Source organism: Podarcis filfolensis (genome assembly GCF_964270895.1).
Source record: "Podarcis filfolensis genome assembly, chromosome: 6".
Taxonomy (NCBI): domain Eukaryota; kingdom Metazoa; phylum Chordata; class Lepidosauria; order Squamata; family Lacertidae; genus Podarcis; species Podarcis filfolensis.
In genome coordinates, this window is record NC_139609.1 from 77,137,737 (window position 1) to 77,154,484 (window position 16,748).

The window sequence follows — 16,748 nt, forward strand, 5'->3', positions numbered from 1 at the left end:
TATGTGGATCTGCTGGGAGAGGCCATTCAGGGATTTGGACCAGGCTAGGACATCATCTGCTTGCAGATGGCGCTGAGCAACATCTCTTGTTTACATCTTCTGATCCTAGGGAGGCAAGATTAGAAGCCCTGAACTGGTGTCATCTTTGGATTGGATGAGGTCAAACTGAAGCTTAACCACGCAAGACGGAGGTACTGTTGGTTTGGGGGTTCTAGTGGTCAATATGTTTCAGACAGGATCACACTCTCCTCTCTCTGCCCTTTCCTACACAAAATGCAGCAGGTTTGCAGTTTGGGGAGTATCCCTGGATTAGGATCTGCTGCTTAAGCAGAATTGTGGCCAGGAGCGTGTTTTACCAACTTGATATTTTATGCCAGCTATACTGGCAAAAGCACATCTGGCCTTAGTTCTGTGTGTTCATGATACCTCCAGGCTAGCTTCCTGCAGTGTGCTGTATGTGGAACTGTCCTTGAAGACTCTGGAAACTTCCATTGACTCAATGCAGCTGGCAGGATCCTGACTGGAGCTGCTCTACTGGATCATATTTTATCAATCTTTCGCCAGCTGTGCTGGATACCATTCTGCTTCCAGACTCAGTTCAAGGGGCTGGTTTTGACCTTTGCAGCTCTAAATGGCCTGGCACTAGAATCTCAATTGCCTCCCTCTGTTTGAATCTACCTTATTCTGCATCAAGAGGCCCTCAGTTAAACTCCCTGGTGTCAAAGGTACAGCAGGTGGAGACATGGATGATAACTTTGTAGTGGTGGTACCCAATATCTAGAACAGCTTCCTAAAAGAGGTCAGTACACATAGTCTCCTTGGTGCCTACTTTTACATGTGAATCAAAGACTATTTTTTTTATCTCAATGAGCTTCTTTAGATCTCTCCGGCTGGTCAGTTTTAAAACCCTAGAGCTAGGCCAAAACAATCTGCCCTCCAGCTTCTGGACTCCAGCCAAACATGAATTTGAAAATGGTTCATGATACACTTGATGCTCTAGACCTGGGATGGAGAACAAGCAGTTTTCCAGATGTTGATGGACCACAACTCCCATAATTCCTGACCATTAGCCATACTGGCTGGGGCTGTTGGGAGTCCAGCAGGTTCTCCATCCATCTAATAGACAGATCACCAGTGAGAACCACATGCAAGAGACCTATGCTGAAATTCCTTCAACCCACTTGAACTTTGGCCCTTTTAAAATACTCTGTCTTTTTGCCCTTGCTCCCTTTTATGCTTAGGTCTCCCTCTTACATTGCATCACTTCCTCTGCAAAGCTTTGGCTCAACTACAACTTCACAACAGAAACATAGCCTAAGTCCTAGCCTGTTGGTCACTATTCAGGAATGATGGTTGTTGTTGTAGTAGTCAAGCAACATCTGAAGGTTAGCTAAGTGGATACAGCTACGTTTAATCACTTTCATTCCTTGTCTGTCTTCTCTGCTCTCTTCCTTTCCCTTCCCGTGACTAAATTAAGACTCCCATCTCTCTTGGGGGAAGAGTTGGATATGGATATGCTTGGATATGCTTCTTTGTAAAGTTAGTTCCAGGATGATACTATTTAAATATCGTCTGATGCATTGAAAATCAGGAGAAATTGTCAATTTGACAATCATGGCTTTGGCATACAGGTTTGGTTCTTCATTGTCCCACTAGCAAATTCCTGTGCCTGTAAGGTTGAAATTACCATTTTTTAAGGGGAGGGGAAAGAAATCCAATTATTAATGTTTGCTTCAATGAGAACATGGTCCATGCAAAAGTTAATCAAATAGCAATATTGCTGCTTTGTTTGTTCTTGCAGAAACGATCGTCTTGCTTTGCTCCTACAGAAGGAGTCTGTGTAGAAAAATGAATAGTGCAATTAAGCTCAGAGGCTGATCGCATACATCAGCCGTGTTGCTAGACCAGCACAGAATTTGGAAGTCTGCCCTTTATATGTTGATAACCATTTAAAAACATATAAACAAGTGAAGTTCAAGGATGTAATTGCCGGTGATTTGTCCATTGGAATTGTGATTCCAGGACCTCTGCTTCAAGCAAGGTCTGCAGTTCTGTCACTGTAACTGATCTGTTTGAACAAAGAAAGGATTGCCTCTGCAAATGTACTGTATCCTCAATCTTCCCCATTCCTCCTAATTTCAATCTTGAATGGTTTGCAAACTCCCCACTCACAATCCACAAAACTGTTTGAGACAACATCCAGGTAATTACAAGTGGCTTCATGAAAAATGTTTAAGCCTTTGGGGTCCCTTCCAACTTTACAATTCTGTGATCTAAGCTAGTGACTACCACGTTACATGGCAGATGTCTGCCCCATCCTGAATACAGGAGAAGATAAAGACCCACACTACAGGTGCCTAGATGCTTGGTTACCTTTTCCACAAATGGAAATTAGACACAGACAAGTAATTTTCTGAGTCATCAACGTTCTTTTCTTTCTTCAAGGACCATGTGGTAGGTAATTAACTGCTGAAGGAGAACCCAAATATAGGAGTGTCTTCCTGAAGTTACTAGCCCAAATTCTTTCTGGATTTTACTGGCCAGAATGGAGAGCAGATTCAGAATCAGATTAAGGACCTCTTCCAAGCACTTTGTTCACACCTAATGAAACCAAAATGGAAAGTGATCTAAGACCCTTTTGTGCCACACATTGAAAACTATTATGCCACGTCAAATAGGCATGGCCCCCGACCCCAAGAATCCTAGGAAATGTAGTTCATTAAGGGTGCTAGGAGTATATTCCTCACAGGGCTGCAGTTCCCAAAGTGGCAGAACATTCAATCAATCCCTCTTCCCAAGGAACTTTGGGAATTGTAACCATGAGGTGGGAGTTTCAGATTCTTTGAGGGAAGCCCGAATGTTTAAATTGGTATGATACTGCTTTAAATGTACAATGCAGATGGGACCCAAGACAAAAATGACAAGAAGGCACATGCAACATCATGGGCTTAAGACTCAGTTTTTGATATGTTTTTTGTTTGTTTTAACGGTTTTGCTGTCCATATCAAGCCATGTTTATGGACTACATGCCGATAATTCAATCCTAAATTTCACATGTGGGAAACTCTGGCCCACGTGCAGCCTTGTTTCTTGTGGCTTTTGGTGTCTCCTGAAGCTGCCCCATCAATCTGTCTAATCAGTATTTCTTCCTCCTTATTAATCATCTCCTTACAGTTCCTGGTTTTTCAAAACTGGTTCTACCCCTCTCTATTTTCTGAATAATTAGAAGGGGCAATATTTTATTTGATAAATGTAAGTGGGTGGTTTTCTTTTCTTTCTTTTTCTGCAGGTTGTATGGCCTCTCCCCCCTCCCATCTGAAGACAAAATAGTAGGCTTCTGCTCTGTATATGTGTGGCAAGCTAGCATCATAAAGGGATTGTTTTTATTTGCTTCCCAGAACAGTAGCTGTGTTGGGTCTGCCATACTAGGAATGAATCCCCTCTATTGGGTTATTTGAGCGTAATCCCATCAGAACCAGCTGGGATTTCTTCTGGGAATTCTAATCAGAGGTAGCCATGATGGAAATACATCTGCTAATCTGTTAATCCAGAATGCACTTTGCTCAATCTAGCAGTGTAGACCCTAGCACCTTACCTGGGAGTAAGCCCCCATTGAACTCAATTGGACTTACTTTTAAGTAGACACCCAGGGCATTGTGCTCCTGAGTATAGAAGTGGGCTTCAAGACTGCCACTTCCAAGGAGAACAGTGAAGGACCTTTTCACCAGCCGGAATAAGCACCATGGCGTTCTATAGCTTCAAGAAGCGATGGAAGGAAACCTCTTTAGCTACAACTAAAGAAGCCTTCAATTGGGCTCTGCCTGGTGATGGATGTTGCTTATTTGTTCGGGAGCCAGGCATCCTTTTTCTAAAGCAGAAATCTTCCGGATGGAGAGCATGATTTCCCGGCACTCTTGAAACTGTTAAGACATTGTGTTTTTTGGGAAACGGCAGCTCTTTCTCGAGCCCTTGTTGCTGTTGTGCTGCTGCAAGACCTCTTATGGACAGTCCCTGCAATGTTCCTCACATCCATCAACAAGTTTCTCTGCTGCCTATGTGACAGCCTGTGATGATTTAATCTAATTGTTTTAATACGTCACAGATTCTGCTCTCCCTTAGCAGGATAGTTCCAGCAGCAAATGTTCCTTTAGATTTTTTTTTTTAAGCAAGGCTACCTGCCCCCAACATAAAGAGTATTTTTATTTATTTTATTTTATTTTGAATTTGGGAGGATGTTGTTTTGAGAGTGTAACCCAGCTGCCTCTTTGAATGCTTTCGAGCATCCTTGCAAAAGCTTTGTATGAACGAAGGCTTCTTTCACCAGAACTTGGCCAAGCCACATGAATGGGAATGTGGTAATTTCTCAGTGTCTTTTTAAAACTTAAAAGCAGCAGTGGAGGGGGGGGCAATTTCCACTTAGTTCAATGTCTTTTGGGGAGAGGGTGCTTTAATCCTTTACCGCTATGCCATTTTATTGGTCAACTCCCTTCCTTAGCAAGATCATAGTGGGGTCTTTGGAGCTTTTGGTCCTCATTCTCTTTAGTAAAGGTAAAGGTACCCCTGACCATTAGGTCCAGTCACAGACAACTCTGGGGTTGCGGTGCTCATCTCGCTCTATAGGCTGAGGGAGCCGGTGTTTGTCCGCAGACAGCTTCCGGGTCATGTGGCCAGCATGACTAAGCCACTTCTGGCGAACCAGAGCAGCGCACAGAAATGCCGTTTACCTTCCTGCCAGAGAGGTACCTATTTATCTACTTGCACTTTGGCATGCTTTCGAACTGCTAGGTGGGCAGGAGCAGGGACCGAGCAATGGGAGCTCACCCCGTCGTGGGGATTCGAACCACCGACCTTCTGATCGGCAAGCCCTAGGCTCTGTGGTTTAAACCACAGCGCCACCCGTGTCTCTTCTCTTTAGTAAGAAAGGTGCTGGCCACTTTTTTTTCTAATTCAGAAGCCCTTGGTGACACTGTTGTCTAACTTGGTGGGGAGCAGTACCAGCGAAGGTGCATAAGTCACAGCAAGAATGTATCTTTTGGAAAATTCAGTTGCGCAGCCATGATAATGCCACCGCTCTCTTCCCAGTTGAAGGAGAGGGGCTCCCTTCTCAGATGCTTAATAATTAACAGATATTGCTTGATCCCAGCCGATGCCCTTCACACAGAGTTGGTGGGTTGCTGTGGCAGAAGCGCTGCATCGCAAAAGTATCAGCAGCGTTGCTTTGAAGCCACTGAGCTGAGCAATATTAAACTGGATGTCTGAAGGAATTTTTGAGCAGGGAGAGTCTTCCCATACTAAACAAACTCGTGGATCTCCTCATAGGAAACCGCCTTTGTCAGACATCTGATCCATCTAGCTCAGGATAATCCAGGGTTTCAGACCTAGTGAAAACTAGATGGTCTCTACCACTGAACTTTGACCCTTCCTAGGCTCCTACCACTGCTGCATTTTTTTAAAAGGGTACCATTGGTTTTTGAGGAAATCAACAGTGGAAACCTCCCGTTTTTGGCCACACAAGAAGACATTTGTTAGGAAGAAGGAAGATTTCCTTGTGTATACACACACTTCATGATCTAAACTGGGCTTCAGTCCTGTGGATGCTTTCTTGGGAGTAAGGCCCATTGAATAAAGAGTAAAACAAATGCAGGTGCTTTGGCTGTGGGTGCTTGCAAAAATGAGCACATACCGGAGCAGCCTTGCAAATATATATATATTTGGAGGTGAGCCCCCTTGCTCCCCTACTGCAATGACAGTATTGCTTTATTTTTTTAACCCGTTTGCACTGGAATGGAGTACGACAAGGCTGTATATTGTCTCCCTGCTTATTTAACTTATATGCAGAATACATCATGCGAAAGGCTGGACTGGATGAATCCCAAGCCAGAATTAAGATTGCTGGAAGAAATATCAACAATCTCAGATATGCAGATGACAGAACTTTGACAGCAGAAAGTGAGGAGGAATTAAAGAACCTTTTACTGAGGGTGAAAGAGGAGAGCGCAAAATATGGTCTGAAGCTCAACATCAAAAAAACGAAGATCATGGCCACTGGTCCCATCACCTCCTGGCAAATAGGCAGGGAAGAAATGGAGGCAGTGAGAAATTTTACCTTCTTGGGCTTCATAATCACTGCAGATGGTGACAGCAGCCATGAAATTAAAAGACGCCTGCTTCTTGGGAGAAAAGTGATGACAAACCTAGACAGCATCTTAAACAGCAGAGACATCACCTTGCCGACAAAAATCTGTATAGTTAGAGTTATGGTTTTCCCAGTAGTGATGTATGGAAGTGAGAGCTGGACCATAAAGAAGGCTGATCGCTGAAGAATTGATGCTTTTGAATTATGGGGCTGGAGGAGACTCTTGAGAGTCCCATGGACTGCAAGAAGATCAAACCTATCCATTCTGAAGGAAATCAGCCCTGAGTGCTCACTGGAAGTACAGATCGTGAAGCTGAGGCTCCAATACTTTGGCCACCTCATGAGAAGAGAAGACTCCCTGGAAAAGACCCTGATGTTGGAAAAGATTGAGGGCACAAGGAGAAGAGGATGACAGAGGATGAGATGGTTGGACAGTGTTCTCGAAGCTACCAACATGAGTTTGACCAAACTGTGGGAGGCAATGGAGGACAGGAGTGCCTGGCGTGCTCTGGTCCATGGGGTCACGAAGAGCCGGACACGACTAAATGACTAAACAACAAAATCTTCATTAGTGTACTCTCACCAGGAGCCACAGCCAGGGCCAGTTCTCTACCCAATGTGTGTTACTAACGGGTGTTCAGATACCAGTTTGCCACAGATTTGTTACATTTTTAGTGGCACAAACAAAAATCAATCCCTGTAACAGGGAGTGCAGGTGCTGAGTGCCGACAGAGATAGGATCAAAATAGACCCTCTGTGAGGTGAGAGGGTGGAATTGGCATGCTTGGAGTGCAATCTTAAAGAACAGAAAGCAAGTCTAATGCAGTAAAAAAAACACCAACTCCCCCCCCCAAAAAACACAGCCCAATGAGAACTGAGCATGCTTAGTTAATTGGGGCAAATTGGAAAAAAAAGAAAAATGGTAAGGAGGGAGACAGGAGCTGCTTGAGCTCATTTCAGCTTGCATCCATAGCTGGCTGTTGCTCTGGACAGACCATTTAAGGGCTAGGATGCACTGCAACCTTTTATTGCACGTTGAATGTGAGAGTGAATGAGAGATCAGACAGATTCTTGGCCCAGAATAATGTTGCAGCGTTGTCCCAGCTGGATTTCTTAGCCCATCCTTGAAGTGAGCCTGCAGTGCATTATCCTGCCTAGGGAACATTCAGTGCCTTTCACCAGACTAGAAAGGTAAAGGTAAAGGATTCCTGGACGGTTAAGTCCAGTCAAAAGCGACTATGGGGTTGTGGTGCTCATCTCACTTTTCAGGCTGAGGGAACAGGCGTTTGTCCGCAGACAGCTTTCCAGGTCATGTGGCCAGCATGACTAAGCCGCTTCTGGCGCAACGGAACACCGTGACGGAAACCAGAGCGCACAGAAACACTGTTTACCTTCCTGCCACAGTGGTACCTATTTATCTACTTGCACTGGTGTGCTTTCGAACTGCTAGGTTGGCAGGAGCTGGGACAGAGCAACGGGAGCTCACTCCGTCGTGGGGATTCAAACCGCCAACCTTCCAATCAGCAAGCCCAAGAGGCTTGGTTGTTTTGACCTCAGTGCCAACCATGTCCAGACTAGAAGGACTGTGGAGTTATCCTAGCTGCCTTTCCCTACTTAAATCGCTGTGGTTGGAATCTTTTCTTTTTCTTTTTTCTTTTTGGTCACATGCAAACAGCTTCTCTGAGATAACAGCAACACAACTGAAGAAACGACCTTACACCAACTCAAGACTTTCTCTTCATCTAGTTCAGCGCAGTTTACTCTCAGTGACACTGTCTCTCCTTAGATGAAGGGCTGTAGCTCAGTGGAAGATAATTTGCTTGGCATGTAGAGAGTCTCAGGTTCAATCTTCAGCATCTCCAGTTAGGGCTGGAAGCGTGCTGTGCCTGAAACCTTGGGGAGCTGCTGCCAGTCCGTGTAGACAGTACTGAGCTAGATGAACCAGTGATCTGACTGTGTATAATGTAGTTTCCTACACTGGGTCTCAGGCCAATGTCTTTCTTGTTACCTTCTCCCTTCTACTTTTAGCTGGAAGTTCCCGGGTTTGCTCCAGAAACCTTCTCTATGGAAAGTACGTATTCTGCTACTGAACTATGACCCCTTTCCAACAACATAACAGTTGTTGAAAAGGCAGCATTTTCATGAGTTTGGGCAGGTCTGCTGTAGGAGTTGGAACTTCCATCCTCTGAGCTTAATCTTGAAGCAAGCAGAGAAACCTGGAAGAAGCAGAGGGTTGTGGGTTTTTTGTAGAACTGGGAACAACCCCAACAAATCTAGTGCAAGTTCTTTTCTGTAATGAATTCAGGACATTAACAGTAGATACTGGTTTTCTCTGTTGTATTTTGGTTTTTACCTTTAGTTCTTTCAGGGGTACTCTTCTGTCCAAGGAGTTGAAAGAAGAGTTTGGAACAGCTTCTAATACAGTAACTTTATTGCAGGTGACAGCCCAGAATTTAAGAATATTTGAAAGACCACTTTCTTCCCAGAAACCCTCTTGGGTCTTTAACAGAGGGGGGGCTCTCTAGGTAATTCTACCACCCTTGGAAGTATGGGGAGGCAGAAAAGCCTATGGAATTCCATCTCCACAAAGGTGTATCTGACACCCTAATTGTGTAGCCTTTGTTGTATGCCAAAATTGCACCTCTTTACAATAGCCTTTTCACATATCTCATATATGTATGTATGGGTATTTGTATAAGTGTGTATATATGTATCCTGCCCTGTGCTTCTGTTTGTGAACTGGTTTAACTGATTTTGATATTGAATTTTGATATTGTTGTGATCTGCGCTAGTAACTTAGACTTTGCCTGCTCAGGTGATGGACTATATGGGATTGGCAGAAATGACTGGCAGAATCCGAGACCAGGGAGAAGAGACGGTGGAAGAAGATTGGAAGAAATTTAAAGACTATCTACAGAAATATTGTAAAATTAATGAATGATAGAATGATGTTGGATAGAAATTAAGTGGTTTCCAGCTGTAATGCTTTAAGAATATGGAAGAAGGGTTTAGCAACAAAGTTAATAAGAATATGCAAAAATGAATTGATAATGGATGAAAATACTGAGTTATAAAATGTTAAGTTATAGATAAGATGAATGAAAGAGGGTAAGGATTTGCTGATTTGATTATTTAAATGGGAATACAAGAAGGGGAGGTGTGAGGAAGTCAAAGAAACAAGCAAATGAGTTTTAAGGTATGAAAAATAATTGTTTTTAATTTTTCTTTTTTTTGTATGTTTACTTATTTTTTATTTTTTTTATTATGTGTTTTTGTATATTTGTCTTTGTAAAATCTTAATAAATATTCCTTAAAAAAAATAAATAGACTTTGCCTGCTCAATCTATTTCTGTACGGGCTGCAGGGAAAGTTTGTGTGTTTGTGTTTGAATGGGTTTTGTGCATGGATGGAATTGAACGGGATATGTGTACATTTACTTTGACTCTGCTCACCACTGTTGTTGCTGTTGCTGTTATTTCTAATTTATTACCTGCTTTTTGACCTAGGGTCCCAAGGCAGGCTATCACATTAAAACACAGTATTAAAAACAGTTTAAAACAACTTACGGACCATTCTGTCCTGTATCTGTCACAATATTGTTACTTGCTAATGCGACGTGCTTTGAGAATTCTACATGCTGTGAGAAGCAAGCTAGAATGTGCATATTGTGGAATTTGAGGGACCAGGTTTCCTTGCATTGTCTGGTCTCTGGATGAGTCAGGTTGTCATTAGGATGAAGGTGAGCAATGGTGTAAATGATTCTCCTTCTTGCTATGTAGGCAGACGCCTGTTTTCTTCACATAAAAGCTGAGTAACTGGTGGTGGAGAGGGGGAGAAATGGCTGTCCCAGTCAACGCTCATCTTGTGCTGAGCCTGTTTGATTCCATAGATGTTCTCCAAAGGATGGGTGGCATCACAGAAGGAATGTTTTCTTCTCTGCTCCCCTTGACTGTGCAAAATACCATCTGGAGGGGTGGCTCAGCACAGCTTACGGTGAGGTGATTCTGGGTTGCCGCTTACTTTGCGGGTGAGTCATCCTTTGCCTGCTGCGTCGAGTTTTGCCACCTCCTTTGCAGACAAAATTGCTTGTACTTTGCTCAGTTTAGGAGCTGCTATTTTGAATACAGAGCTGGAGTTTGACGGATGAGAAGGCTCAGTTTTGACTTTGCTTATCGGAACCTGTTTGAGTTAGTGCTGCCTGATGACAAAGACAATGTGTTGGATGATGTGAGCTACAGACTGTTTCCATCCACGAGAAATTCAGTACATGTTCAAAGCTATAGTTGTTGGCACGTTACACAGCCTCCCCTCTCTTGGGCGAGGTCATCTGGTTTGGGCATACAGATGAATGGCGCATGTACCATAGAAACGGATTTTTCATCTTGGTTTGAATAGTTGAGATGCTTCCAGACTGCCACACTTTTGCACATTTCTCTCATTGGTCTTAATGCAACAAGAGGGCATCTTAGAACTTATCATAGTGCATGAGGGTGCATCGCAATAAATAAGGTAAAGGTAAAGGGACCCCTGACCATTAGGTCCAGTCGTGACCGACTCTGGGGTTGCACGCTCATCTTGCTCTATAGGCTGAGGGAGCTGGCGTTTGTCCACAGACAGCTTCCGGGTCATGTGGCCAGCATGACTAAGCTGCTTCTGGTGAACCAGAGCAGCGCACGGAAACGCCGTTTACCTTCCCGCTGGAGTGGTACCTATTTATCTACTTGCACTTTGACGTGCTTTCGAACTGCTAGGTTGGCAGGAGCAGGGACCAAGCAACGGGACCTCACCCCATCACGGGGATTTGAACTGCCGACCTTCTGATCGGCAAGTCCTAGGTTCTGTGGTTTAACCCACAGCGCCATCCGCGTCCCACATCGCAATAAATAGCAATGACTAAATAGCACTCTGGGGCCAGAAGTCTGCTCTCCCCAACAACAACAACCCCGACTTTTCACAGTAAGAAGAGTGACATGGGAGGGAGCTGTCAGACCATTGGTCCATCTTGGTTTGCATTATCTACACTGATTGGAAGAGGCTCTCCAGAATTTCATATAGGGCATTCCCAGAGATACCAGAGACTGATCCTGGGACCTTCTCCATGAAAAGTAGATGCTCTACCACTGACCTGCAGCCCTTTCCCCCGGTGAACAGAAAACCACAGTGGAAAATGCAGGATAACAACCACTTGACTGTGACATTTTGTTATCTCAAAGCAGTTTGTTAAAAACGGTATGCACTGAGTGAAGTAGTTTGCCTTAGAAACTATATTGAAATGGATCCCAGTTGCAGGAATGTACTGATTTTCAGGAGAGGGGAAAATGCCATCAGATTGAAAATGCAACACACATTCTGTCAAAGATTTATAAAATCATCTTAGGTGTTTTTGTGTGTGTGAGGAAGAACAAGTTAAGCAATAGATGATGGAATGGGAACATGACTTAGGCATTTCCTTACTGTTCGATACCTGCTGTGAGTACCTGGTGCCTGAGAGCAATTTATTTCTCTCCGTAAATGAATTAGCAAGAGAATGGTATTGAAATGATGACACGTTGCCAAATAATGCGGTACATTTACCAGGGTACGCTGGAAATATCGAAAGGATGGCAGAAACTATATCTGTGTGTGGAGAAATTGTCCAAAGCAAGAGACTATTGGTTAAAGATAAGGGGTAAGATAAAGCAAATAGGACACAATAAGCTGGAGTTGGACTTGATACTCTTCTTCTTACGGTTTGCAAGGTGTCTGCCAATGAATTGGAAGGCATTATTTATATGTTTGTAATAGCTAGACTATTGTCTTATTCATGTATTCAGAAGAATGTATGTGGACCTGAAGCTCTGTCAATGGAAGCCCTGCTCAAGAACTTCTGGTTGCACAACAGGGCTCCCTCTCCTCTCCTCTCTCCTCTCCTTTCCTCCCACTGCCCCCCCTCAAGATTGGTTTGGGGAAGTCAGGAGAACTCACAGAACAGTGTGCAGGGGATGTGGGTGGGATCGTTCCGTCTGGCAAGCTGCTAGGCATGGGCAGATGGAATAATTGGAAGAGTGGACCATTGACTTCCATCCAAGGTGTTTAAGGTGAGGAGACCCTGCTGTCAACTTTCCTGTCTCTGTCCGCTGCACCCTCAACCTTCTGGAATTGACCAGGAAGGTGTGAAGGAGGCTTCTAAGCACATCTAGTTCAATATGGAAAGATAGGGGTGGAGTGGGTGCCTAGCATGCATGACCACTCTGGGGGCAGGGGCAGTGGGCATGTGTCAGCACCCCCAATACGCACGGCATATCCATGAAGACATTGAGAGGGCTCATGTTTTATGTGAACCAAGTGGAGAACATCAATCATTCCTATCCCCAAGAAATGGGACAGTAAAGTCTGAAGTTACGTTTAAGCTAACTAATAAGAATGAGAATCAAGGAGGGAAGACAAAGGCGAAACAGGTTTTTAATGAATTTCACAAACTGACTTGCCTAAAGTCAGTGGCCATCAGAGTGCAACAGGTTCTCCTCCCTTGACCTAGGGCAAATTGCTAAAACAAACAAGGCATGGGGTATTCTAACTCACTACAAAATATGCTTTAGATTGCTGCTGTACTCGAGCAGAAACTCAGTGTCTTGTATAAAATATCTCTCTCTCTCTCTCTCTCTGACTGTCTTGTATATAGGCCAAATTAGCCCCAGCTCTGCTGATCATGGTCAACAAGACCTTAAACTATTGGGATCCCAATTTTGAGGATGAGGTCATCAACATCAACGTTGGGGGGCTGAGAAGAAGGCTGAGCTCGAGCGCCCTCTCCAAGTTCCCCGACACTCGCCTTGGGCGCTTGCTCTCCTGCGACTCAGAAGAGTCCATCTTGCAGCTGTGCGACGACTATGACGTGAGTGCCCGGGAATTCTACTTTGACCGCAACCCTGGCTTCTTCCTTTATGTGCTCCACTTCTACCAGACGGGCAAGCTGCATGTGATGGACGAGCTGTGCGTCTTCTCCTTTTGCCAAGAGATTGAGTACTGGGGCATCAACGAATTCTTCCTGGACTCCTGCTGCAGCTACCGCTACCATGAGCGGAAGCTGGAGAGCCGCCACCACAACTGGGATGAAGAAAGCGAGGTCAGCAGTGTGGACATGTCTCCGGACGAGATCTCAGATTTCAACCACGACCTGCTTCGCTACAGCACCCTGCGCTGCGGTAATGTGCGCAAGCGCCTCTGGCTCACCATGGAGAACCCGGGCTACTCCATCCCAAGCAAGCTCTTCAGCTTTGTGTCCATCAGCGTTGTGTTGGCCTCCATCGCGAGCATGTGCATCCACAGCATGCCGGAGTACCAGGAGCCCGACGAGGAAGGCATCCTGAAGGACGACACGGTGCTGGAGAACCTGGAGTACTTTTGCATCTCCTGGTTCACCTTTGAAGTGACGGCCCGTTTGCTGCTGGCGCCAAACTTGAGGAAGTTCTTCAAGCACCCCTTGAACCTGATTGACATAGTCTCAGTGCTGCCTTTCTACTTCAGCCTTCTGGTGGAAGTGACCGCAGGGAGCGACTCAGAGCTGGGCAACGTGAGCAAGGTGGTGCAGGTGTTTCGCCTCATGAGGATATTCCGGGTGCTGAAGCTGGCCAGGCATTCAACGGGCCTGAGGTCCTTAGGAGCCACCTTGAAGGTAAGCCTGCCATGGGAGTGGCTTTGGCTTCCTGGGATGTTGAAGGTTCTTGGGGCCCAAACTGGACATTGGTTTTAATTCATAGTATGCAGCTGCATATCTTGTTCTGTGTTTTCCTTGAAGAATTAATGGGCACAATGGGATTCTTACTGAGAAAGTGGGGGGGGGGAGGGTTATCTTTCTCTCCATGGTCATTATGGATAAACCACCCCTTTCTCTGCCCATGCGCTGTTCTGAAATTCTTTGGACCCCACCCCCAGCACGGCAGATGGAGAAGGAGCGAGGGGAAAGCTGCAATGAACATGTGGAAGTCCTTTTTCAAGGCTTCTGTTGACGGGCCTGGTTAGTCAAATCCCATCCCAAGTGTTGGTCCTGACCTTTAAAACTCTAAACAGGTAAAAAGTAAAGATAAGGTAAAGGAGCCCTGGATGGTTAAGTCCAGTCAAAGCCAGCTATGGGGTGCAGCACTCATCTCGCTTCAGGCTGAGGGTGCTGGCGTTTGTCTACAGACAGCTTTCCGGGTCAAGTGGCGAGCATGACTAAGCCGTTTCTGGTGCAACGGAACACCGTGATGGAAGCCAGAGCGCACGGAAATGCCATTTACCTTCCTGTTACAGTGGTACCTATTTATCTACTTGCACTGGTATGCTTTAAAACTGCTAGGTTGGCAGGAGCTGGGACAGAGAAACGGGAGCTCACCCTGTTGCGTGGATTCGAACCACAGACCTTCCGATCAGCAAGCCCAAGAGGCTCAGTGGTTTAGACCCATGTCCCACTTTGAACAATTGGAGGCCCAGTTGCTTAAAAGGCTTCCAGTACCTATATGAACCTGCCAGAGCACTAAAAGCAGCTGGCGAGACCTTGCTTGTATGTCAGTCAAGAAGGAAGGCTAGGCTAGGACTCAGAAACTTTTCGGTGGCAGCCCCACACTTATGGAACTCCACCCCATAAGAAATCCCCACATCTTTCAGTTGGGAATAGATTGTGTGCTTCCTGTGTGCTGCTGATCTGTCGCTTTTACTGTTTTAATGCTCTACATGTGTTTAATAACTGTTTTTATCAGACACCATATGCTGCCTTAGCAAAATACTGCATTTCAAAATGTGGCTAGTAAGTCTGTTAGATAAATAAGTGTAAATAGACAAGGCTGGGCTTCTGTGTCCTGCAAAGCCTCCTGATGTTTCACAGAGGTGGTTTCAAAGCCTTTGAACTAAGTAACACATATCCAAGTATTATTATTTTTTCTTGATCCTATTCCTTACGTTCAGACATTTACTTCTCTGGTGCAAAATTTGGATTTTGGAAAGGAGGAAAAATACTGTGTCTGCTGTCCTAAACCATCTGGCCTAATTGCAAACTCCTTGAAATTTCCAGGCGATACCCTAGGATGTTTTCCTTGCTCAGTGGAGCATAGCTCTTTATAATTTGTGATCCTCCTGCCAGCCAGCCTTAGGGTGACCTGCAAGAGCTGGCATTTGTCTGACACCAGAAGGAGTTTTCAGGCTGGCTGGCTGCATCTGCATGACTGGCTGGCTGTCTGAGCAGAGATGGGATCTCCTGTAGTGTAGCGGGTGTTTATCTGTGGGTTCTGCTGGGGTTTTCTACTCTGGTTCTCAAAGGGCCTCTCATATTATAATGAGAACAGGCAAGACTCTCCATCTGTAAGAAGATGAATCGTTCAGTTTCAGCCTTGCAGGAAGTGGCCCAAAAGTGACCTCACCAAGCATAGGGCCAAGGGATATGTATGTATTTATTCAGCAGGCTTTATCTATACCACTTAATCATCGAAACCTCTAAACTGTTTGCATAAAATATCCATTAAAATGACCAATACAATCATGCTAAAAACAAGTTTACTTATTCCTCCCCCGCAAAATGTATGAAGTAAGCTCTTTTAGAAACATGCATTGTAAAATAGGATTACATATAAAAATATGTGTCAAATGGGTATCTGGGTATGCTTGCTTACACCAAAAAGTTTTTAGCAGGTGCTGAAAGCAGTACAGTGAAGGTGCCCTGTTAATATAAATGGGAAGGGAGTTCCATAGCTTAAGTGCTGCCACACTGAAGGATCAGGAAGGAACATTATGTGGCACTTGTAAAAGTGCCAATTCGCAGACTGAAGTATCATATTTTTCGCCCCATAGGGCGCACCGGCCCATAGGGCGCACCTAGTTTTTTGGGGGAGAAATCGAGGAAAAAAATTTTATTTCCCCCCCCCCCCCGCAGCCATCCCCAAGCTAGAAGAGGGAGACGGAGCACTCCGTCTCCCTCTTCTGCCTTCAGGGACAGCCTCCCTAGCCTCCGTGGGGCAGCGGCTTGCCCCGCTGTCCCCCGAGCTTGTGGGGCTGGTGGTGGGGAGAAGCTTGCTTCTCCCCACCGCCAGCCTCCAAACCAGGTCGGGGAATAGCGGGATGACGGCGCTCCACCTCCCCGCTGTCCCCCGAGCTTGTGGGGCTGGCGATGGGGAGAAGCAAGCTTCTCCCCGCCGCCAGCCTCCAAACCAGGTCGGGGAATAGCGGGATGGCGGCGCTCCGCCTCCCCGCTGTCCCCTGAGCTTGTGGGGCTGCCCGATATCTGCCCGAAGCCCGGGGTGCGCTTAGAAGCCCACATTTTACCAGCTTCCTTGCAAGAATATCATGGGGGACTTTGTCAAAAGCCTTACTGAAATCAAGAGACACTATGTTCACAGAGTTCCCCTGATCCACCAAGCTTATAACACTGTCAAAAAAAGAAATGAGATTTGTCTGGCATAACTTGTTTTTGAGAAATCCAGGCTGGGTCTTAGTAATCACAGCATTCTTTTTTAAGTGCTTGCAGACCCGACGGTTGAATTATCTGTTCCAGGACCTTTCCTGGTATTGATGTCAAACTTATCTAGTCTGACCCCATGCAATACAGAACTCTCAGCTAAAGCATCCATGACACGTGGCCATCCAACCTCTGCTTAAAAACCTC

At 45.3% G+C, this 16,748-nt stretch overlaps 1 protein-coding gene across 5 annotated transcripts in view; it reads left to right on the forward strand.

Annotated features, from left to right (window-relative positions):
• Positions 1 to 16,748, forward strand: part of KCNS1 (potassium voltage-gated channel modifier subfamily S member 1) — a 71,541-nt gene that overhangs the window by 13,285 nt on the left and 41,508 nt on the right. For 4 of the 5 annotated variants that reach the window (XR_014549187.1, XR_014549188.1, XM_083618871.1 and 1 more), the window contains exons 2-3: positions 110 to 191; positions 12,798 to 13,790. Coding sequence is in view for 3 of the 5 variants with exons in the window: in XM_083618871.1 (XP_083474997.1) it covers positions 12,825 to 13,790 (966 nt within the window). In the remaining 2 variants the exon portion in view is untranslated. The remainder of the gene's footprint in view (positions 1 to 109; positions 192 to 12,797; positions 13,791 to 16,748) is intronic. The other variant, XM_083618870.1, reaches the window with a different exon arrangement.